General features: G+C 34.7%; 1 protein-coding gene across 1 annotated transcript in view; it reads right to left on the reverse strand.

Moving 5' to 3' along the window:
* Positions 1-6,581: 6,581 nt before the first annotated feature.
* LOC132144295 (deoxynucleoside triphosphate triphosphohydrolase SAMHD1-like) overlaps positions 6,582-26,159 on the reverse strand; it is a 34,049-nt gene continuing 14,471 nt past the window's right edge. The window contains exons 9-17 of the mRNA XM_059555074.1: positions 17,473-17,564; positions 17,248-17,351; positions 16,933-17,072; positions 12,817-12,888; positions 11,716-11,778; positions 11,150-11,272; positions 10,731-10,899; positions 10,444-10,541; positions 6,582-6,746 (exon numbers count right to left, since the gene is read on the reverse strand). Coding sequence (XP_059411057.1) covers positions 6,582-6,746; positions 10,444-10,541; positions 10,731-10,899; positions 11,150-11,272; positions 11,716-11,778; positions 12,817-12,888; positions 16,933-17,072; positions 17,248-17,351; positions 17,473-17,564 — 1,026 coding nt within the window. The remainder of the gene's footprint in view (positions 6,747-10,443; positions 10,542-10,730; positions 10,900-11,149; positions 11,273-11,715; positions 11,779-12,816; positions 12,889-16,932; positions 17,073-17,247; positions 17,352-17,472; positions 17,565-26,159) is intronic.

Consider the following 26,159-nt stretch of genomic DNA (forward strand, 5'->3'; position numbering starts at 1 on the left):
TATTATATTTAAAAACAGGAACGCTACACATCAGAGTGTCTTGTTACTTGTCTGCCTTCCTACATGTACAACAGTATCTACAATTGAACTGTGATCTATCATTTCCTAGACTACTGGTTTTTCTATTCCTGTGGATAGCCACATAAAACAAGTTTGTCTTTCAAAACTTTTTCAGAACAATGTTTATGAAACTATAATTGTGTTTTTGTGTCCTTTTGGAGTTGGACTTTTGTAATCTAATGTAGAAGAGAAAGTCATACAGGTCTGAGAAGACAAAAGGGTGAGAAAATGATTACAGAATGATCATTTTATTGCATTAATGTAAGTGCTGTATTAAAAATGTAAAGCATAATTTGACAAATTTCTGATATGAATCCCTCCAGCACGCTTACTCAAAATAATTTTGTAGTGTGTTACTGTACACATTTGTTGTGATTGTTTTTTCTCCCCCTAAGACGTGCTTCTTTCAACATTTCAATGTGTCATTTAGCTCACTATAGGTTTATTCAATTAGCATTTGTTTGTATTTGTAAATAAAGCACTTTTATCATATCATAGAAAACTTTGAATTATGAATTATGAAAATTGTGAAAATTATGAATTGTGAAATATACATGCTAAATGTAAAAACAGTTTGCATTTTATATAGAAGAGTTTTTTTCTGCTTACCTTCCACTGATCACCTAAGAAAACAAACAAAAAAGGTTATTATATATTTTTCTTAAATGATCTCTAAAGAACTGAACTGAAGTCACAGTTATACTGTACACATTACTGAAATAATCTCTTTCACACATACACACACACATTCTTTTTTTTTTTTTGGCATAATGATTTTATACTGTACTTATCCACCTTGTTTTTCACGTGGGCACATAGGTAATTAAAAAAATATTCATGAGCTGTAGAGTCTAATAATAGAAATGTGTTCTTTAGTTTTGTTCTTTCAGTTCTTTCAGTTTTGCTTTATTTTATTTAGAAATCTATAAACAAAAATTGCATTATTAAATTGTTAGCTTAAAATTAAATGACAACACTCAACTGACCATGCACTTCATCCTGCAACATCTAGAAAAAACAGGGACTAATGTGAGGATCCTGTTTGTGGACTTTAGTTCGGCTTTCAACACCACAATCCCAACAACCCTCCAGACCAAACTGGCACAGCTCTCTGTTCCTAGCTCTATCTGTCAGTGGATCACCAGCTTTCTGACAGATAGGCAACAGTTAGTGAGACTGGGAAAATTCATGTCAAACAGCTGCTCCACCAACACTGGTGCCCCTCAGGGATGTGTTCTCTCCCCTCTGCTCTTCTCCCTGTACACCAAATACTGCACCTCTAAATACCTCTCAGATGCCACCACACTCATCGGCCTCAACCAGGACGGTGACGAGTCTGCTCACGGACAAGAGGTTGTGCAGCTGTCTGTCTGGTGCAGTCTCAACAACCTGGAGCTGAACACGCTCAAAACAGTGGAGATGATCGTGGACTTTAGGAGAAACCCCCCTGCACTTTCCCCACTCACCATCATGAACAGCACTGTGGCTGCAGTGGAGTCATTCAGATTCCTGGGAACCACCATCTCTCAGGACCTGAAGTGGGACATTCACATTGACTCCATTGTGAAAAAAGCCAAACAAAGGTTGTACTTCCTTCGCCAGCTGAGGAAGTTTAACCTGCCACAGGAGCTGCTGAAACAGTTCTACTCAGCCGTCATTGAGTCAGTCCTGTGTACTTCAATTACTGTCTGGTTTGGTTCAGCTACAAAATCAGATATCAGAAGACTACAGAGAACTGTTCAGACTGCTGAAAGGATTATTGGTGCTCCCCTGCCCACCCTCCAAGAACTGCGACACATCCAGAGTGAGGAAAAGGACTCAGAAAATCACTCTGGATCCCTCAAATCCAAGTCACCCCATCTTTGAACTTTTGCCATCTGGCCGGCGCCTCAGAGCCGCAAATACAAGAACAGCAAGGCACAAGAATAGTTTCTTCCCCCAGGCAATCTACCTCATGAACAGTTAAATGTTCCCCATTTATGCTTATACAATAAAAATTTGCAATATCCTTATATTTATTTGTTTATACCTCCATCCTAGTACATCCCTGCATCTTACTCAATCCTATTCCATTATCATTTATAGCACAATTATTTATACACTTATTTATTTGCCTATTTATTTATGTATTTTTTTTTTTTGTCTGTGTGTTGTTGTCTCTGTTTACTGGAAGCTTATGTCACTAAAACAAATTCCTTGTATGCGCAAGCGTACTTGGCAATAAAGCTCTTTCTGATTCTGATTCTGCTTCTGATTTTGACCAGATACATTGACATCAGTAAAGTGATCAGGCACTTACTACGACAGACTTTAGGGCTGAACCTGTCCTTAAACAGGTAAGAGAATGGACCATGACCTTAAAAAACAAAAACAAAAAACATAGTAACATATACTGCATTTTTCATATTTTGCATGATAACAATTCTATATTATTTTCATCACATTTGCTATAAAAATTGTGACCAGTTAAAAGAATAAAAGAGCTTCAACCATCTTACTCCTAAATATATTAAATTACTGAAGTACAAAGACAGTATAAATATTTTGCTTTACCTCATTTTAGAATACTACAAAAATTTGTTTGCAACCATTATTTAAATTTTACCTTTACATCGAACAAACTTTTAACATTTCAAATATACATTTTCTTAAAACTCTAATAAATAAATTCCAATTCTGCAAATAAATATACATAACAAATCGGTTTTATATTAATTTATATCATTTATTTGTTGTTAATTTTTGTTTTAATTCCCTTTACATTGTTCCCCTCTTTTGAAGGATGTTCCACAAAAAAAGAGAAATCAGAGGTCTATATAGACATACTTTTTATTTCTGCTCAAGTGTGCTTGTTTCTGGCACTCACCTAAATTATAGCACAGAGCTGCAATTTGGACACAAAGGATGTCTTTCTCATCAATTAATTTTCTCTGTTCCTCTTCAAACTTATCATTTTCCTTAAAGTCCTCTTGGTTCTTTTCAAACTCCTTCAGTTGTTCCTCTCTCAGAACTTCTGCCAGACATCCTGCTAAATATGCAGCCCTTACACAAACAGACAAGAAATAATTTTACACACAACACAGGATAAAATCCAGCTTTTACATAATTTGATCAGTTGATTGATTCGTTAGTTTAGAATCAGATTCTCTATATTGAACTCTGTGGTGATGAGCATTAGTTCAGTCAGGCCACATCAGTCGAGCTCTCATCAGCTGAGAGTCAGCTGTTCCTGACGTGTACCAATCCAGTTCTGACAATTATCACAGCGGTCAATTTAAATTCCCATTCTCCAGCATCTCTTCTATAACATCACTATTTGCAGATCAACTCCCTCCTCCAACCCCAACTCCACCAACTGAACCTACAATCTAATCAGATTTTTTTTTCATAAGCAGGTCACTGTATTGCAAGCATTCTCTATCATGTATTTTGCATTTTCTACAACTCATGTAAATTGTGAATTGTAATTATGTTTGTGCCATTCCAAAAGAGTCTTCCATTGATGTCTTGCAAGAGAGGACATAGCCTGTGACTTAGACGATTCGACTAGATCCAGCTAGACGAAGGGATGATGCTTAAGCTGTTTTTTTTTTTTTTTTTATAATATGTTCAGATTTTCAGTGCAAAGTGTTAAATGTGTGGATTTATTGACTGATGTATGTATGTGTGTGTATACATATACATATGTATTTTTATTTTTTTTTCAAACCCAGACTCTAATAAGAAGTGGAAATGTTACAGGTGTTTAAGATGTTCAAACAGAAACAGATTGTGTGAACCATGTCTGTGCCATACAGTGCCTTTTTTGTGTGAAGTTTTGATTTGCACATGATCTGGGGTGTTCTGCTACTTGTGTGTGTGGATGTGTGAATTGTGTGTAGTGTTCTAACAAAATGAGCCTTGATTTAACAAAAAAATTAAATAAGCAATCATAAAAAACTGTAAGTAACAGAACTGAAAGAGCTTCCCTGACATCATTTAAAAAAGAAAAGGCAGAAGTACAAAATATCTGTTTTATCTTTCCACTTTTAAAAAGCATCTATTAGAGTAAATCATCCTGCAACATTTCAGCTTGTATCTCCTGAAAATGTTTTAACGTGTTAGCATATTGCACATAGTGGAAGACAGTTTTTGCATGTTCATTTTAGCAGAGACAAAGCCATATAGGGATTTTAGACTATTGTCTTCTTCTATGTTTTAAATTACTAGAGAATATAAATATAGCTGTCACAGTTCCTTTCTGTGGCCTAACCCTTCATCTTAATGAGCCTAATGGATGTTTATAAAAGTTCACATTGCTGTTGCAAATGAAATATAACACAGATAGCAATAAATAAATATTTGTTACCAGGTAAAATGTTAATTATTACTAACTCAAACCCATTTTTGTAAACTTCTCTACCTAACCGTCGATCATGAGCATCCGCCATGTTTGCAGTTTTTCTAACACGTTTTATTTGTGTTTGTAGTGCTGGACCGGAAGTGGAATGGATTGTGGGAAATTTTAGCCATTAGAGTTTTCACAGATCTACACTTCAAAAATCAACCTGAAATAGTTGACCATCCGGGGACTTTTGGCATACTCTTTTCAACATACTATGCTTTGGGACACACTTATTCGAATCTTACACAGAGGTGGGTAATCCAGGGGCCAAAGAGTATGGAAGCATATGGGTAGCAATATTCAATTTGGAATGTAATATGCAAAATGACAATGCAATATGTAAAATGACAATGCATTTCTGTATTTGCATTTACATTTTCCATATAGCATATATATAGCAATAGCATTTGAATGATTATTTTGCCACAGTTTTTGCTTGAACATGTTATACATATCTAATCATTTATGTAATATATTTTCATTTTAATTTTGCAACTTATAAAGCGTTAAAATTAGTATTCATTTTACATATTAAAACTAATGTGTGAAATGGCAAATGAAAATTATGTAGTTTAATTTTCATTTAGCACCATACGATGCACACATGTATTGGAAAATGTAAATGTAAATACAGAAATGCATTGCCATTTTACATATTGCATTGTCATTTTGCATATTACATTCCAAATTGAATATTGCTACCCATATGCTTCCATAAAAGAGTAAAAGTCCTGCCATATTTTTGTTCCACCCATGAACTCAAGTCTTGAGATTTGACTCAAGACTAGTTTGTGACTTGAAATTAATGACTTTTCTTCCTCCTCTGGTGAAATCAGCTGCTGACTTTATGGGTGGACCAAAATATGGCAGGACTTTTACTCTTTGGCCCCTGGATTACCCACCGCTGATCTTACATACTGCTTAGGATGGATAGTATGAACTTTGAGACGCAGGGTCAGTTACCATGGACATTCATTAATAATCACACCTGTCTATAATTTGTTCATCACCATGGACTCTTTAAGTTCCTTTTTGTTCACTGCTGAGTGGTTTAGTAATGTTTGTTCTTAGTGTGCTGGTAATGTTTGTTGGTACTATGCTGTCTCATATATTTTGACTTTATTTAAAGAGGTCCTATTATGCTTTTTAACTTTTACAACTTTAGTTAGTATGTAATGTTGCTGAGCAAAAAAAAAAAAAAGAATTCTGCAAAGTTACAAAGCTCAAAGTACACTTCAAAAGGAGATATTTTATTGAACAGAAATCACTTTTCAAATAATGCAATGAACAACTCGTTTGGACTACAATGCATATTTTAGATGAACCAATCACAGCACACACTGGCCCAGCTAACCAATCACAGCACACAATGGCCCAGCTAACCAATCACAACACACACTGGCCAAGCTAACTCTGACATTATAAGGCCATGAGAAACTCCTGCTGGACTGAAATGAAATTAGTTATGTTAGTGAGTTCTGACAAGGGGCAGAATAATCCCCAAACTGGCTCGAGGCAATATGCAGACTACCCTCTACCTCTAGATAAAAAAAAGAATAATAATTTTTGAGTAGCTGAGAATGCTTTGTTTTCTTTTGTTTCTTGATTAAGAGGAGATCAAATGTCATGTATGTAATATCGTTATTCACCATTGTGCCTGCGAGTGGCACTGCCACTTGTAATTGTGAGTGGTGTTCCTTAAAAGAATAAATGCAGAAGAATAACAGTATACCTGAATTTTGGTTGTGTTATTTGAACGTGGTTTAACCCAAGAGTTTTATATATGTTTTGTCAGTTAAAAACAACATTTTGTGTAACATATTGTTTGTGCAAATGTAACTAGTGTATCAGTAGCTCTACTCATCTAATTAGAGCTATTATATTTATAAAGAATTTATTAACTTTTTTTAATAATAGAAATTGACTAATAAATTCTGAAGTAATGTTCATTATTAGTTAATGTTAACTAATGTAGTTAATAAAAACCTTACTGGAAAGAATAGGAAGCACTGTGTGTGTGTGTGTGTGTGTGTGTGTGTGTGTGTGTGTGTGAGTGTGTGTGTGTGTGTGTGTGTGTGTGTGTGTGTGTGTGTGTGTGTGTGTGTGTGCACAAGAAAAATCAAACTAAAAACAAGCCTTACCCAACTGAGTGTTCGAAGCGAGTGTGAGTGGCTCCAGGATACACCAGATATGTTCCTCCCAGCTGTTTGATGTGTCTGAGTCTCTGAAACTGAGGAGTGTCAATGATCTTCACCAGCAGGGGGTGCAGCTTAATCTGACCATGAATGGGGTCATTGAAGATCTACAAGACAGAAAATGGCAAATATCAGTGCAGTTCATTCTTCAGTGTCATGTCATGAATCTTATTAAATGTCTAGAATGTAACTGCAAATGATGTCACTGATATTTACATTTTATTTGTATTTATTTAATTATTTATTTATTTATTTTAATCAACATCAAAACAATTATTCTCACTTCTTCCACTAAACAAAAAATCTAAATACCAAAGTTGAAAAGGTTTTGTATTTTCATCTACTTCAAAGGGTTAGAAGGTCTAGCTACAAAACATTTATCTACTGTAAAACATTCATACTGGCTACTGGATTTAATTCAGTTTCTAAAAACATCTGGGAGTACACTTCAAACTCAAAGAAATTAGTTTCACACAGGAGTAGAAATTTTAAATCAAAATTTAAAAAGTGTTAACCACGAGAGATGAGAAAGCTATCAACAAATTTTGAGTTGGACACCCAAAGCATACTCAATATTTCAAGTTAAATGCAATAAACATGCTTTTGTAGTACAAAATCTAAAGGTCTAATAATTACTTAAAACTTGAAGTTTATTAACTTAAAAAAAGTTCTACTAACTAGTTAGTGTTTAAAGTTTGCAGGATTAGTATTATTAGTAGCATATTTTCCGGATTATAAGGCGCACTTTTTTTCATAGTTTGGCTGATCCTGCGACTTATAGTCAGGTGCGACTTATCAAAGTAAATTTGACATGAACCGAGAGAAATGAACTAAGAGAAATGAACCAAGAGAAAACATTACCGTCTCCAGCCGTGAGAAGGGGCTCTATACTGCTCACTGCTCCTGTAGTCTACACTAAGCAGCATAGAGCGCCCTCTCGCGGCTGTAGATGGTAATGTTTTCTCTTGGTTCTTGGTTCTAAATACATGCGACTTATAGTCCAGTGCGACTTATATATGTTTTTTCCCTCATCATGACGTATTTTTGGACTGATGCGACTTATACTCAGGTGCGACTTAAAGTCAGAAAAATACGGTAATTATTTAATGTTATTAGTAATTATTAGTAATCAAAACACTCCAACACAGCCTCCATTCTTCATGAAAGATGGAAAAAAGGTGCACAGGAAACAAAAACTTTGGAATAAATTATAAACGACTCTGCCAAATAATGGGCAAATCACAGAGATGCCAATTCACACGGGACTCATATTATCACAGGACCTCGGTGTTCGGCAAAATATGGTAGTTCATTTGCGGAGGAATTTTTACTTTACAAATTACAGTCATGGAAGATTTGCATGGGATTAAGATCACAGACAACCTCGGAAATTATTACAAATGACTGGAGGTCACCATGTAATACTAGTCATGTGCGAATAGGGCTATAGTTCACAGAACACACAAATGCCACGTGTGCATGGCATACTGTCTGTTTCAAGACTTGATTGCTGGTTGTGTGAAAAAGGGGACTGTATCTTTCTTTTATAAATCTGATAGAAAAAGACTCTTCGGATATATGAAGGATGTAGTACTATTAACATGAGATTATCCAAATCTTTAAGTGTTATGTCCCCTTTATCAGAACAGTATAGTTATGGGCTCTATGCACAAACATTAGTGACATACATATATTAGATATGTATAATAACTGACAGTCACCACTGATAAACTACTACTAAATATTAATTTTATATAATAATAACAGATGTATGCATGTTTAATGTACAACCCTTGTATGCCACTGCAATCATCGTTACTTTAATTACAATAGTCATCTAGCAAAACCCCACCAGCATGACACTGGGTTGAGTTATCCAGCAGAGAACTATAGTTTGCGTATCACATGCTCAGGCAGCAGTCCGGTGTTTTGAGTCGTCGTATTTTGCTCGAGGGTCTTACCTCAGTCGTGGTAATGAAGGTGGAAGAAGCATTGGTTTTTCACTCCCCCCACCTACAATCCCTGCCAAACCTGAGACTCAAACCAATGATCTTCGGGTTACAAGTCTGAGTCTCTAACTAGTAGTGATGGCAAGATGAAGCCTCGTGAAGCATTAAGATTTTCAGCCAAGTGGATCACAAAAAGGTTAATTTCTGGAAACTTAATTTGCTCACATTACCACCTGGTGGCCAACAAGTGTAAAACAATCAGATATATTACAGACAGAAGTGTAAAGTCCATGGGTCAGAAAGTAAAAGTCCTGCCATATTTTTGTTCCACCCATGAACTCAGCAGCTGATTTCACTAGAGGAGGAACCAAGTCATTCCTTTCAAGTCACAAACTAGTCTAGTCAAATCCCAAGTCCTCAAAGAGTTAAAGTCAATGAGATAATTAAGAGACTAATTAAATGATGTTTGTGTATAGTGATGAAACCCTGCCGTTATTGTGCATTACAGAGGATCAGATGATGATGTTTTATTGGTTAAAATGATGCCACCATCATGCAGATCAGTGTTTGCTTCAGTTGGGCTTTTGACCTTTGGCTTTTTGTGTTAGAGATTTTTCTGTAAAAGTATATGTGCTGTTATAAAGCAGTGCAATCAGTGCTGTGCAGAAAAAAACTACTACTAGCTGGTTTTAGATGATGAAGTTATTAGGCATCAGCCTGTTTACTTCCAAAATAATTTTATTTCACTTAACATATGTTCAGTTTTTAAATAGCCTACCTTGTGGAACTACCACATGCAAATAACTGTTGGTTTAATAGTTATAATGAATTAATTTGAAATCTAACGAATGTAAATTTTTGAAAACTTGTCCTAATAAGACGCACAGACATCATGACCCAGCATATGAATCTCAACAATGGTGACAATCAACAAAAAAAAAAAATTCTCCCCAATATTTAAGCATTACAACAATATTTGTTTAATATGACTTTTCAGCAATAGCTGAACATCATTTAACAAACCAAAGAGAGACTTCTCTGCCAAGAAGAAAAAAAGAGCAGTTTAATTTGCTATTTGTGTTAATGTTTACTATGTAACGCAACAGCAAGTGTTTAAAAGGAAATTACTTTGAATTATTATTAAAAGGGTGAAGAGCCCAACTAAAGAAAACACTGACCTCCATGATGGTGGCATCATTTTTACCAATAAATCTTCCGATCCTCTGTAATTCTCAATAACAGCAGGTGTTTATCATTAATGCACAATCATCATTTAATGAGTCACTTAATTATCTCATTACCTTTAACTCTTTGAGGACTTGAAAGAGTTTAACTTGAGACTCGTTTGTGATTTGGAAGGAATGACTCAGCTGCTGAGTTCATGAGTGGAACAAAAATATGGCAGGACTTTTATTTTCTGACCCCTGGACTTTACACCTCTGTCTATAATATATCTGCTTGTTTTACACATGTTGGCCACAAGGTGGTATTGTGAGCAAATTAGGTTTCCATAAATGAACCCTTTTGTGTACCACTTGGCTGAAAATCTTAATGCTACATGAGGCTTCATCTTGCCATCACTATCTCTAACCATTAGGACACCACTGCCCCAGTCATTTCTCACAATTCACAAACACTGTATGAGGCCAAATGTTTAAATGCTTTATAAATGCTTAAACTTTCTGCTCTAAAGTGAAAAATGAAATGACGTGAAAAACATAAATCTTGACTGGAAAATGTAGATGTTATTGCAATACCATCAGCTAAACTTCACTGTTTACAGAATAGACAGAGTTAATTTGTTTCATTTTTCTGAGCCTTTAATAGTTAGCTTAGTTTCATTTTTATTTGTTACCTTGCTTGAAGAGGTTTCCTGATTCTCCTCCTCTTCATCAGCATCCTTATCATCATGTTTGCCTTTGAAAATGTGTTTGTCAGGGCTGTCTGACCATCCTAAGTCAAATCAAGCTATTCATGACTCTTTATCACATTATACCTGCTTTGAAGTATAAATTACTCTGAATAAAAGCATTCGATAACATATGCAAATAAATAAAAAGCAGAAAGTAAAACAATTTACAGCCCAGCTCCATTAATATAGATACACAAATACAGAGATAGCAGCACAATTTCCTAAATTACCTGAATGAGAATAACTGCAATCAATGAATTCGTTTTGGGGATTTTTGCACCACTCATGAAAGTACTTCTGAGCTTTCTGCTGGACCTCCTTCTGATGCTTCTGATCCTCTGGATCATGATAGACCCTCAGAAGAAATTCGTGAAACTTCTCTGGTTTGAGGCTGGACACCTGCAAGGGAAAGAGAAACCAAACACAGCCTGTTAACCATTCTTTCTTAAACCAAGAATCAATCTATCTATCTATCTATCTATCTATCTATCTATCTATCTATCTATCTATCTATCTATCTATCTATCTATCTATCTATCTATCTATCTATCAACTTAATTAAACAGACAATCTAATGCTCGAGAATAATAATCATGAATACTAGTTGTAGTTTATTATGATAATATTGGAGATGAGTCAGATTTCTCACCTGGTACTTCTTCATCTTGAAAGCTGTTTTCAGGTCACTCTTGCTGTAGAAATGAACATTAGCAATAGGCTCTTTGCCCACTTCACCAAAACCCATCTCAAGAACCTGAATGAGAAGCGTTTTCTGACAGGACAGATACAAACTGTAAAAAGATGAGCAGTACAAAACTGACATTTAAAAAATATATATAATAATAACTGTTTAAACATACATAAATTTCAATGTCTGTTGCCTTCTGTTTGTTTTCCAACAGCATATCATCCCAGAGATCCTTCAGTAATTTCTATCACAATGCATGAAAAGCCAAAAAAAAAAAGCCAAAAAAAAAAAAACATTGAGAAGGAAAATGTACACTCTGGTTCAAAAATATGAGGTCAGTAAGATATATTCTTAAATTGATGCTTTTATTAAGCATTCATTAGCATTTAATTGATCAAAAGTGGAAGTAAAAACATTCATAATGTTACAAAAGATTTATGTTTCAAACAATTGCCATTGTTTTGAGCTTTCTATTCATATGTGAATCCTGAACAAATAAAATGTATGTGCTATAAGAAAAAGAGTACCTTATACACTTGAATCTTGAAGGCTTTAACAGGCTGGGCTTTTAAGCTGTCATTTTGTATTTTCTAAAGAAATTAAGGATCAGTCATATGCAAATACCACATTAAATATAAAATGAGTAAAAAAACTAAATATTAATCTGAAAAAAACCTGCCACATTATGCGTGTGAATATCAAATAAAAATACACATCTTAATATAAAACAAAATAGCAATTTACAGCTAAAGTAAATGTCATTTGTTTATTCATGTATGGATAGTAGATAATTGAATAACCAACAATTGCTTAAGAATTCTGTAATTATGAAATTACTTTTTTGAACCATAAATGTCTGAGACAAATGAGAAATTGATTGACTACCTTAATCTTGAAGGCTTCATCAGACTGATCTCCCAAACTGAGCAGCAGTATTTTCTAAATTGTTTAAAAGCAGTCAATCTTATGCAAGCACACTTAATTAAAGTAATATAAATTAATCATAGGATATTTGAGGCTTTTTTACTTCAATAACATTTCTTATAATATATATTCAATAATAATATATCAAGCAATGCAAACGGTGTGGACACGACATAAAAATATAAATTTTAACTAATAATGAATTACACATATAAAAATAAAGTACATTTTCTCATAATCTTTCAGTCTCATTCATTTCTGAGCTAAGAGAGATCAGTACCCGATACACTGCGTTCTTGAAGGCTTCCTCAGGATGGTCTTTCAAGCACTTCAGCATTTTTTTCTAACAAGAATTACAATATCAATCATAAATGAAGTACTATAGAAAATTTTAAAAATTCAAACATATTTGCATGATATTTAATGATCTTTAAATAATATAAAAACACATCATTCAGGGAGCTCCAACTACAAAATTGTAATTAAATGTTAATTTTATGATGCACAAACGAACACTATGTGCTTCAGTTATATGTGTGGTGTGTCATATGCCAATAAACTGACATGAATCTATAAGTCTTCAGTGATCATCACTCCACAGTGTCAGTGACACGCCATTAAAGTGAATGACTTGTAAGGGATCACATATTTACACACATTAATCTGACTTAACTACACAATTCTGTTTAAATTAAATTCCTTACACAAAATATTTTGTCCTCAGGATCCAGACTATGGTTATTGACCTTTTCCTCCCAATGGTTTGTCAGCTTTTCCTTTAAGGAAAAAGAGTTACCCAGTAAGATACGTTATGACATTTATTACAAATACAATTATGCATTGTAATATATATATATATATATATATATATATATATATATATATATATATATACATGCTGTACCCTTGGCATTGATTTGTACCTTAAGAGACCAGTTTTGTACCTGTGGTGACAATTTTGTACCTTTATCTAACAGTACAAAAATTCACCCTTCAAAAAGGTACAATCGTTGACTATAATGAGATATGATTTTATATATATTAACACACACACACACACACACACACACACACACACACGCTGAATTAAAATCAGAATTTACTAAATCCTTTTCATTTTAAAAACAATGCCTAATTATAACATAGAAATGATCATCTACTGAGTGAGTGTAATTTGCCTGAAAATCCATTTCATCTCCTGGTTTCAGTATAGTCCTTTTTTATCAGCCTTGACACTGCATGCATGAAAGTGACGCTCATATGACAAAAGATTCAAAATTTTTCAACAAAGGATCCACATGGTGTCTATGTTAAAGAGTTACTTGGTTTGCCAAAACAATGGAATAGACTCAGAATGCAGTATATCTCGACATTGGTTACTTCTATGCCTGCTTCTGATATTTTTTGAAGGACCTCCTTGGTTGAAAGCCCTGTAAGATCCAGAGGTGGGTAATCCAGGGGACAAAGAGTAAAAGTCCTGCCATATTTTTGTTCCACCCATGAACTCAGCAGCTGATTTCACCAGAGGAGGAACCAAGTCATTCCTTCCGTCACAAACTAGTCTTGAGTCAAATCCCAAGCCCTCAAAGAGTTAAAGTTAATGAGATAATTGTTTACGAATAATTTCAAATCATTTCATGAGGTATGAAAAGTTATGTTTTGGAAGTATTTTTTTTTATTAAAGTTTAGATGACTGTGATTTTAAATGTACTTAATAATTAATAAATGTAACTTTACTGCTGAAGTATATAATAATGTTACCTAAGATTTGTTTTGTTAATGGTTTAAATTCTTCAGAGGTGTCAAGTCCAGGGGTCAGAAAGTAAACGTCCTGCCATATTTTTGTTCCACCCATGAACTCAGCAGCTGATTTCACCAGAGGAGGAACCAAGTCATTCCTTTCAAGTCACAAACTAGTCTCAAGTCAAATCCCAAGTCCTCAAAGAGTTGAAGTCAATGAGATAATTAAGAGACTAATTAAATGATGATTGTGCATTAGTGATGAACACCTGCCATTATTGTGTGTTACAGAGGATCAGATGCTGATGTTTTATTGGTTAAACTGATGCCACCATCATGGAGATCAGTGTTTGCTTCAGTTTGGCTCTTGACCTTTGGCTTCTTGTGTTAGGTATTTCCCTGTTGAAGTACATGTGCTGTTATAAAGCAGTGTGATCAGTGCTGTGCAGAAAACCATTACTAGCTGGTTTTACATGACAAAGTAATTGTGAGGCATCAGTCTGTTTATTTCCAAAAAAAGTTTATTTCATTTAACATATGTTCAGTTTTTTTTAATAACCTACCTTGTGGAACTGCCACATGCAAATAAACCGTTGGTATAATAGTTATAATGAAATAATTTGAAATCTAATGCATGTAACGAATATATATATATATTTTAATCTTGTCCTACTAAGACGCACAGACATCATGACCCAGCATATGAATCTCAACAATGGTGACAATCAACAAAACTCTTCAAGCTGAAGTGCATGCTGGGTAACACCATAGTAAAACTCCCATCAAGGACTGTAGCATGAATAATTTTGTCACCACTGTTGAGGATCATATGATAAGTGCTCATGTCTAAAATCCTGAGCCTGTATAATTTTCCCCCAATATTTAAGAATTGCAATAATATTTGTTTAATAGGACTTTTTTGTAGTTCAGAGCTGTACATCATGTAACAAACCAAAGAGAGACACCCTCATGGTGTTCATTAAATGTTTTAGATAAAAAAAGAGCAATTTAATTTAGCAATTCAGCAATTTGTTAATGTTTACTATGTAACACAACCGCAAGTGCTTAAAAGCAAATTACTTTGTATTATTAAAAGGGTCAAGAGCCCAACTAAATCAAACACTGATCTCCATGATGGTCGCATCATTTTAAACAATAAATCATCCGATCCTCTGTAATTTTCAATAACAGCAGGTGTTTATCACTACTGCACAGTCATCATTTAATTAGTCACTTAATTATCTCACTAACTTTAACTCTTTGGGGACTTGGGATTTAACTTGAGACTCGTTTGTGACTTGAAAGGAATGACTTGGTTCCTCCTCTGGTGAAATCAGCTGCTGAGTTCATGGGTGGAATAAAAATATGGCAGGACTTTTACTTTCTGACCCCTGGACTTGACACCTCTGAAATTCTTTTAGATGCCAGGCATCATTTGCATTCAAAAAGCAGAAGTCTAATTCTATTTTTGCAGAAGACTAGGCGACTATTCTAGTGGCATCGATAATATATTTTAATCATTTAAATATATATTATACTCAAATACATTAATCAGCTGATGAGTCAAGAACTGTCTTTAACCCAGCGGTTCTCAATTGCAGTCCTCGCGCCCCACTGCTCTGCACATTTTGAACGTTTCTCTTAGCGCTTTAGACATTTGTTCTATTCGAACATAAGTGCCCTGCGAAGTGGTCATCACAGGATATTCAGCCATGATTCCAGTTTGAAGTGAACGTAGCTATATGTTCCAATCAAAGTGCATTGAAGTGTGCAAGACGTGAATTTAAATTGTATTGATTTACAGAGGTATATGATGTCACAGTTGTCCATGTTTAAAGACGCTGCACAGCACAAATCAGTGAATGAATGTTTCGATGTGAGGTAAACTTCAACAGATTTCCCCTGCTCAGAGAGTAGGGAGCAATGAACAATTAGAACACAGTTCATGCACGGAGTTCATTTCTAACGAGCTGATTATCTGAATCAGGTGTGTTAACAAAGAGAAACGTGCAAAATATGCAGAGCAGTGGGGCGCGAGGACTGGAATTGAGAACCGCTGCTTTAACCAAACTTTAATGACATTTTACAAGATAGACATATTAACAGAATAACATAATGAGATCCTGTGGCGATATTATCTATAGTTTAAATTAGATACATAAAAACTTCCAGTTTCCATATTAGTATAATGTTATTTTAAGGTTAGTAAAATGTTCCTGCAACATTCTCTCAGTCATTCAAACACCTGCTTTGAACAAGCAAGAAAGAAAGAGAAATATGAACACAAACTACAACTTTCTTCAGAAACAACTCCACAAACAACATTACCAGCTTCACTTATAGTAATACTAAGCAGAATGATTTTATTTCTGTCATGCATCTACAGAAGGTCTTACTGAGAATTCACAGAGGTTAAGATGTTGATGTCTTATTGAAAATGTTTTTTGAGATCACCATCATAGAGATCAGAGTTTGCTTCAGCTGTGCTCTTGACCCTCAACTTTTGCTACAATACTTTTTTCTGCAGCAGTTGCAGTTGTTTTCAGAAAACATTTCTGAATATATAAAGCAGATCAACAAGTCTGCTTTAATAGCAACCTACTGACTGCACTAAAATGGATTAAGTGAACCAACAGATATAAAAATAAGTAATTTGAAACACTGTCGTGGTTCGTACCCTGCTGTTTAACAGTGTATAAATATTGTCTTTGCTAACTTTTTGTTTAAAACAGGTTTCAGGTTATTTTTAAACTCAGAGACATCAACATTTGGCGTATGAAACACAACAATGGTGACATGTTTCATGCCAGCATACAAAACATGTTCATGGTTCCCAGCATGCATTGCTGCAATTCTGTTTTTCGGGATTGTCACCACTGTTGAGGATTGTACGACAACAATACAAAATACAACACTTTAATGTATTAATGCTACTGTAATCACAGCAACTCTGCTGTATAAACACAGAATTTTGTTTTATTAAATCAACAGTGTGTTTTTTGTATATTACTTGCTGTGAATTCACTGCAATTAGTTGCCAGAGTTTCCTGTAAAAATACAATACATTTTTAACAGTGTACCTTTAATTTGTTTTCATTCAGTCGAGCCTCTCCCACAAACTTTGGCAGCCTTCTGTTGACAACGTCCTGCAGAATGCTTCGGGCTTCAGCCAGATCTGGATTTGAGTCTGACTGGTTCAGGATCTGATCAAAGATGTGATCTGTTAAAGGACAGGGGAGATGGCTCATTTAATTTGACCTTTCAGCAAACAAATATCATTATTATGTTTATGGACCCAGCATAATATGATGTCAAAATTGACCAGTAATTTAAAACAAAAGTCTAAATCATTTAAATAATAATTTATCTTGATCTGTACCCATGCTTTTTCTGACCTGTGAGTTTGGTGTACTCTGGCATATCATATATGACATCTGAGATCTTGGATGGTGGACTCGTTATTAGCTCGTTATTAGCTTTTACAAGAGCATCCTTAATCCTAATGTACAAAGAGAAACACACATACACATGTGAAAAGTAGTACAATCTGGGGAAATGTCATAATGCACGCAGAAGATTGAATATAATATAATAAATGTTCTCTTTCACACAAAACCCACTTGACGTCAATGATGTAGCCGATCTTGTGCTGAAGAGCCTGGCGATGAAGAGTGTATCTGGTGTGAAACATGCCATAAATGTTATCTGCCACCTGTGAGAGAAACAGAGAGACAGGGACTAGAACTTTTATATAAAAGTGAACAAATAAAATGTTGATAAGAATTTGAAAAGAATAAAACATTAATGACTAAGATTTATTGTAAAATTTTAAATAATGATTAAATTGATTATGAAAAGGAGAATACAATTGTATTGATGTTTACACATATGAGATGTTAATGTACAATAAAAACAAACTGCACATTTTTGCCTCAAAACTAACTTCCCAATTTAAAATATGAATAATTGTTTTCTACCCTTCTGAAATGGCCAGATTTGAAATGAGGTGAATTGTGATGTCACAATTCCCTTCGACACACCCTTAACATGTGTCACTGTCATGTGGAATCAAGGGAGCTCTGAACAACTCATATCTGCTGGTGAGTTAAAGAAATACATTTTTGGCAAAAAAAAAATAAAAAAATAAAAAAAATAAATTGCTATGATTTAAACTATGATTAAATCATTTAATGGGATTGCAGAAATCATGCTGCAGTAAGAAGAGCACTGTGATTATAACGTGGTGTGTTTCCAATAATCAGAATTTGTGATCTGCATTTACCCAAACAAGTGCACACACACACACACACAGCCAGAGGCGTCGTGCCCATTCGAAGTGAGGGGGCACGTGCCCCCTCAGATTTTTGAGCCAAGTGGATTTTAAATGCAGCTTCCAAACGAAAAAATAAAATTTGCAGAATAATATTTTTTATATATTTGATACAATCACAGCGGTGTGATTAGATCGTTCAGTGCACAGCATCAGCTGCTAAATTCAAATCTAAGCCAGAGACAGACACGTTCGTACAATGCTTCATGATAACCAATCAGAAACTATTCTGTTGCGATTATGGATGCAATGGCCAATGAGAGACGTCCAGAAGAGTCATCACTGAAACGTTTTGTTCACTTGCTCGCTGACTGAATTATTTAGCGAATTATCTCATCAGAAACAACAAAAAGTGCAGATGTGCGTACGAATGTAAGTAAGATATTCGTTTCATAATGTAAAGTGCTTCAGTGATTTTAATGGGAGTTTTTGAGAGTGCCTGAACTCTGGCTAGACTGAATGAAAATGTTTTTTGATAATGTAAATGTTCTTTACTCTCTGTAAAATGAAAGTGTTAAAATAAGTATCTTACAATATTGTTATTAAAATTTACATTAAATGCAAATTCAGGTGTATTAAAAATATTTTATGGCATGATATGGCACTTAAGTAAAAAGTCAGGTTTTTATGTGTAGTTAATAGATTACACTACATTTCCATATATTGATCAAATAGCAATCTATAAAGGTGCAAAACGCGTTTACCTACACATATTTGAGAAACAAGATATTTCCTGATATATTAAGCATGTTTGGAATTGTTTTGAATAAAAAGGAAAAAAAAAATAATAAAAAAATAAGCCTATATCAGTTATACAGTGCTTTCGTAGAATGACTTATACCCCGACCCCCCCCCAAAAAAAATGTGCCCCCTTAAAAATCATGACTGCATGACGCCCCTGCACACAGCAGTGAGTAGTGAACACACACACACACATACCGTGAACATCTGTGGCACTACGGAACAATTCAGGATTCGGTGCCTTGTTCAAGGGCACCTCAGTCATGTGTGGAATGGATTCATTTATTAATTTCCTCAACCTGCAAATCATGCCTTTACTGAGACTTGAACCCACAACCTCCTGGTTACCAGAGGTGGGAAGTCCAGGGGCCAAAGATTAAAAGTCCTGCCATATTTTTGCTCCACTCATGAACTCAGCAGCTGAGGAGGAACTTCTTAAAACACTGTTTTAATGCATAAAGCCACATACTTTCACATTAAGCGTGCTTTTAGAATGTCCCAATTATTCATTTGTGAATTAATCTGGTCAAGAAGAGTAAACTTGCAGCAGCTAACATCTCTTGATTCAATAAATCAGACATAGTGAGTCAAGTTAACAATAAAAAACTGCATTATAGTAAAGGCTTTGTAAATCTGTACAGCGTTTTTAGCTTTTTAAACAGCATTCTCCGTCCTACACCAACAAGGCACACATTTCCTATCATGTAAGTCTATGAAAGACGATCGAACCAATCAGAGTAGGTATGCCCCGCCTCAATCTGCAGGCTGCAGCCGGGTGCTTCAAGTACTCCTCGCTGCAGACTGTAGCGCGGCGACGTCCGGATGTACGTCACGTATGTACGTGACGTGTGTTTACCACGCATGCGCAGTAACGTATATGTATTTACCGTAAATACACTGTCAGAAATAGGGGTACAGTAGGAGACATTTCTATCAAGGCTGATAAAAAAAAGACTATACTGAATTCTGATTTTAATTCAGCGTGTGAGTTAATATACATATAGTCAATGATTGTACCCTTTTTGAAGGGTGAATTTTTGTACTGTTAAATAAAGGTACAAAATTGTCACCACAGGTACAAAACTGGTCTCTTAAGGTACTAATCACAAGGGTACAAATTTGTACCCTATGCCAAGGGTACAAAAGCTGTACCCTTGAGGGTACAGCCCCAGTGACAAGCTATTGTACCCTTAAAGGTACAATTATGTACTTTATTTTCTGAGAGTGTACGATTGTGCGCCATACTGACTGTCATTACTGCGCATATCCAGGTTCATTCACTTCCGGATGTTCGTAAGGTATGGTGGATATGAGATATTACTTTTGTTTTCTTAAAAATTTGCTTTTAAAAATGCTTTTAATTGTAATAATGCTTTGGTCATAATCATAGAGAGTGCCATTGCAAATGTGTGCGATTTCAAACACTTATGACATGTTTTATGATATAGTATTCGAATGCTGGTCTTTCAAAGTCTTATTTCGCCTAAAATGAACCATTAAAGATGTATTAAAATAGAGCAGAAATACTTTATTAATGTAAGCAATGCCATTGATGGTTGCATGCATTGCAAAAAAAATATCATATTTGTAATCTTTTTCATTAACATTATCAAAGATTAATAGATACTGTGTATTATTCATTGTTAGTTAATGTTAATTAATGCATTAACTAGTGTTTACCAATGACACCTTATTGTAAAGTGTTACCTCTTAAATTGACCTTCATATATCTTAATATGACTTTTGGGGGACATTGTCAGTGAGAAGAAATTCAGAGAAGAGACTCACTTCATGTGGCTAGATTACTGTAATTATCTGTTTTTCTTTCTCTGACAGACTGTATAGCCCTCAACTGTAAAATTTTCAAATTGACAAAAACTTCAAACTTTCAGGCCATGCTTTCTCAAGCCAAGCCAACCTAAATTTTGACATGACAAAATGTATTAATTTAGTTGATGTTAATGCTGGTAAATTAAATATCTTAGGTAGTTTACAGACAAAGCAAATAAAACTTTTTTTTTTGCTATAATATATTTAAAAATACATTTAAAATATTTCCTTGTATGGCTCTTCTGCCTTTCTCCAAAATTATTTAATATTGCTTTAGTATTTGTTATTTTATGTAAATTAGGTGTCGTGAACTGGAGTGCATTGTCTGAACAAAACAACCTGAGTTCCCGGGCGTCATGTTCTCTGACCCAGTGCCTCCGGTGCAGTGAGATATTTAAAGACTGTCCACCTGGCTGTGTGAGGAATCGCAGGAGGAGAGTCCTGTGTGGGTTTTATCCATTCAAAGAAGTTGAGGGCTACTGCTTGACTTATTGTTTTATCAGTGATGGAGGTGAATTTCAGTTTTTTCTCTTTGGAGGCACCTTGCATAAAATGGGATGCAGACACTGAAAATATACTGTATGTAGTCAACTGAACTTAAAACTACTTTATTGGCTTAAATGTTTCGCATGCAGAATTGCCAAAGCAAAAGAAAAATGTCCAAATTTATAGTTAAAAAATAGATAAACAAGAACCATAGCAAAGGAAAGATTAAAATAAGAACGGCAGTGGCTATTTACACTAAGTGCAAATGGCTATAGATTCTATTTACACTATGTTAAAATAGCAGGATTTTCTGCTATTTATATTACTTATTGCAAATAGTGGCAATTAGTTGCACCTCAGTATTGTAGTACATTATAAAACAGTATGCAATAATGACTGAGTGTAAATTATAATTTTAATTCAAATAATTAAATGGATGCCAGCATATTAGGACAATAAAGCCCTCCCTCAAAACTGTTTGATTATTTCCTTCGTTTTTATTTAAAATAAATGCTTTTCTGATGTGAAATTTGAAAAGGGAGGAAAAAAAAGGCAGATTCGGACCGATCGATTGCATCATATTGTGAACAACACACGTTTTACCATCTGCACTATTAGAGCCGACGACTGTACTTCTCTGATGTAATTTTGACTAGCTCAATAAGAAATATAAGGTGCCTTTGAAGTATAATATTACAATATACAGTGAAGTAAAGTGCAACAGAATATTAATATATTGTAAGTAAGGTACTACTTACTTTAATTCCGTATAATTAATAAACTTTAATTCTGTATAATTTTACCTCAAATGAAACATGGTTAAACACGGTTGTTTTCCCCGTCTTTTTTACACCTTAATGTTCTTTAATACTTTAACATTTTATTAGAGTTTTCTTTTACGTATGCGCATCGTTTTAATGCACGCACGATGCGAAAACAACTAACGTCATCACGCAATGCAAATTACAAGAGCATGCGTGGTAAACACATATGTGACGTACATACATGACGTACGTACGTGGCGTCACCGCGCTACAGTCTCCAGCGAAGGGTGTCTCGGGTGCTTCTCAGTATTTTGGTGGCTTTTGTGTAGTGAGGGTTCTCTCTTTTTTTAAAGAACAATTGAGAAAACTTAAGTAAGCATATTCAATTATCTAAAGTGTCTGTTAGTTCAAGACTTGTTTTAGCATAGCACAAATGTTTGCTGTGAAACAGTATTGCAATTGGTTAGAAGCAAATCTATCAAAGTTGCTAAAAAAAATTGTGGTGCCAGTTTTTTTTTTCTTCCAGTTGATTTCTGTGCTTAAAGTCAGTTGTAGTTCTTGTGTTTCTCTTCAGTGATGTTGATTGTTAACAGCAGTATTCATCAGTAATGCACAATCTTCATTTAATTAGTCACTTAATTATCTCATTGACTTTAACTCTTTGAGGACTTGGGATTTGACTCAAGACTCATTTGTGACCAGAGGTGTCAAGTCCAGGGGTCAGAAAGTAAAAGTCCTGCCATATTTTTGTTCCACCCATGAAATCAGCAGCTGATTTCACCAGAGGAGGAACCAAGTCATTCCTTTCAAGTCACAAACTAGTCTCAAGTCAAATCCCAAGTCCTCAAAGAGTTAAAGTCAATGAGATAATTAAGAGACTAATTAAATGATGATTGTGCATTAGTGATGAACACCTGCCATTATTGTGTGTTACAGAGGATCAGATGCTGATGTTTTATTGGTTAAACTGATGCCACCATCATGGAGATCAGTGTTTGCTTCAGTTGGGCTCTTGACCTTTGGCTTCTTGTGTTAGGTATTTCCCTGTAGAAGTACATGTGCTGTTATAAAGCAGTGTGATCAGTGCTGTGCAGAAAACCATTACCAGCTGGTTTTACATGACAAAGTAATTGTTAGGCATCAGTCTGTTTATTTCCAAAAACAGTTTATTTCATTCACCATATGTTCAGTTTTTTTTTTTTAATAACCTACCTTGTGGAACTGCCACATGCAAATAAACTGTTGGTATAATAGTTATAATGAAATAATTTGAAATCTAATGTATGTAATGAGTATGTAATGAATATATATATATATATATATTTTAATCTTGTCCTACTAAGACGCACAGACATCATGACCCAGCATATGAATCTCAACAATGGTGACAATCAACAAAACTCTTCAAGCTGAAGTGCATGCTGGGTAACACCATAGTAAAACTCCCATCAAGGACTGTAGCATGAATAATTTTGTCACCACTGTTGAGGATCATATAATAAGTGCTCATGTCTAAAACCCTGAGCCTGTATAATTTTCCTCCAATATTTAAGAATTGCAATAATATTTGTTTAATAGGATTTTTTGTAGTTCAGAAATAGCTGTACATCATGTAAAAAACCAAAGAGAGACACACTCATGGTGTTCATTAAATGTTTTAGATAAAAAAGAGCAATTTAATTTAGCAATTCAGCAATGTGTTAATATTTACTATGTAACACAACCGCAAGTGCTTAAAAGCAAATTACTTTGTATTATTAAAAGGGTCAAGAGCCCAACTAAATCAAACAATGATCTCCATGATGGTCGCATCATTTTAAACAATAAATCATCCGATCCCCTGTAATTTTCAATAACAGCAGGTGTTTATCACTACTGCACAGCCATCATTTAATTAGTCACTTAATTATCTCACTAACTTTAACTCTTTGGGGACTTGGGATTTAACTTGAGACTCGTTTGTGACTTGAAAGGAATGACTTGGTTCCTCCTCTGGTGAAATCAGCTGCTGATTTCATGGGTGGAACAAAAATATGGCAGGACTTTTACTTTCTGACCCCTGGACTTGACACCTCTGTTTGTGACTTGGAAGTAGTGATGGCAAGATGAACCCTCATGAAGCTTTTAGCTTTTCAGTCAAGTGGTTCACAAAAGGGTTAATTTCTGTAAACTTCATTTTCTCACAATACCACCTGGTGGCCAACAAGTGTAAAACAATCAGATATATTACAGACAGAGGTGAATAGTCAAGGGGTCAGAAAGTAAAAGTCCTGCCATATTTTTGTTCCACCCATGAACTCAGCAGCTGATTCACCAGAGGAGGAACCAAGTCATTCCTTTCAAGTCACAAACTAGTCCTAAAAGAGTTAAAGTTAGTGAGATAATTAAGTGACTAATTAAATGATGATTGTGCATTAGTGATAAACACCTGCTGTTATTGAGAATCACAGAGGAACGGATGATTTATTGGTTAAAATGATGCCACCATAATGGAGATCAGTGTTTGCTTTAGTTGGGCTCTTGACCCTTTTAATAATTCAAAGTAATTTGTTTTAAACACTTGCGCTTTTGTTACTTAGTAAACATTAACACATTGCTGAATTAAAAGCTTGAAATAGCAAATTAAATTGCCCTTTTGTCTTCTAAAAAATGTAAATGAACATCATGAAGGTGTCTCTCTTTGGTTTGTTCAATGATGTTCAACTACTACTGAACTACAAAAAAGTTCTATTTAGCAAATATTTCTGTAATACTTATATTTTGGGGGAAAAAATTGCATAGGCTCAGGATTTTAGACATGAGCACTTATCATATGATCCTCAACAGTGGTGACAATAATTATTCATGCTCACTGTAAAAAGTGATTCTCTATATTTATTCAATAAAATTGTGTCAAAAATTTACAAGCAAAATTTTTTATTAAATTTAACACATTTTAATTAAGTAGAAATAATCATTCAAAATGAGTAGAATAACATGAAAAAATTAAGTAAAATTTACACAAAAATATTGATTTCATTGGACAAAAAAACCCTATGCTAAAGAATACTATGTTATGCATGCCAGGCCAGTAGTTGGCGATCATGAAACACCCTTCGAAAACATGACATGCTTGCACATGACATCAACCTTTTTACAAATTCACATTTTTGTTGCTTACATAAATATGATACAGGCATCATGTTCAAAAGGCTGTGTCTTAAGGCCCCCAAAACAGAGTTATTGAAGACACCTAAAGTTCACAAACAGAATCAAAGGGAAAATTATTGGTCACCATTATAGTGGTCAGTGTTTGCTTTAGTTGTGTTCTTGACCCTTGATGTTTTAACGTTACTTTTTGCATTGCTGTTGTAGCTCAGTTATGACATCTAGCCAAGCTAAGAAAAAAAGATGATCAGGTGGTGTTGGTTATGCTTTTATATAATCTTTGTTTTAACTGAATATCTGAACTCATTCAGAGCCTGATCTCTGAGTTACATTAACATTCATTATAGCAGCTCTGAGATTCAACAATAAAAGGCCTGGAGTTTTCAGTGTAATCAAGAGTTTAAGAATTCTGATTAAGAGAGGGAAACTATCTTTTGGCAGACAGTGACATCAAGAACCAGCGTATGAATCTCAAGAATGGTGACAAACAGCATATTCAGACGAACTGTAAGAGTCACAAAACAAGCTACTATAGAATTGTTGCTCATAATTTATTCATGCCGCAAAGCATGATGGGAGCCATAAATGAGTTTTGATTGGTGGCACCCAGAATGCAGTGTAACATGCTTTTTGATTGTCACGATTCTTGATGTCTGTGTGCCTAAATGAAAAACCTTTTTTTAACAAGGTTTTGATCAGAGGTGCTTCTAAGAATTTCTCGGATAATGCTGAAAACACCTAAACTTATATTGTACAACCACAGGACACCTATCATTGATAAGACACACCCAACTCAGAAAGCCAGATCAAATGATGATGCAAAAACAATTAATACCATCTGATCTCATTTCCTTCTTGGCTTGTCTAGCTGCTGTATCACAACTAGCAACCAAAAATAATCAGTTTAAAATTTTAAGAGTCAAGACTCCAACTAAAGCAAACACTGACCACTACAATGGTAAGCAAATTAATTATTTTCTTTTCCTTCAGTGATTCTGTTCGTGAACTA

The sequence above is a fragment of the Carassius carassius genome, chromosome 7, assembly GCF_963082965.1.
Source record: "Carassius carassius chromosome 7, fCarCar2.1, whole genome shotgun sequence".
Classification (NCBI taxonomy): Eukaryota; Metazoa; Chordata; class Actinopteri; order Cypriniformes; family Cyprinidae; genus Carassius; species Carassius carassius.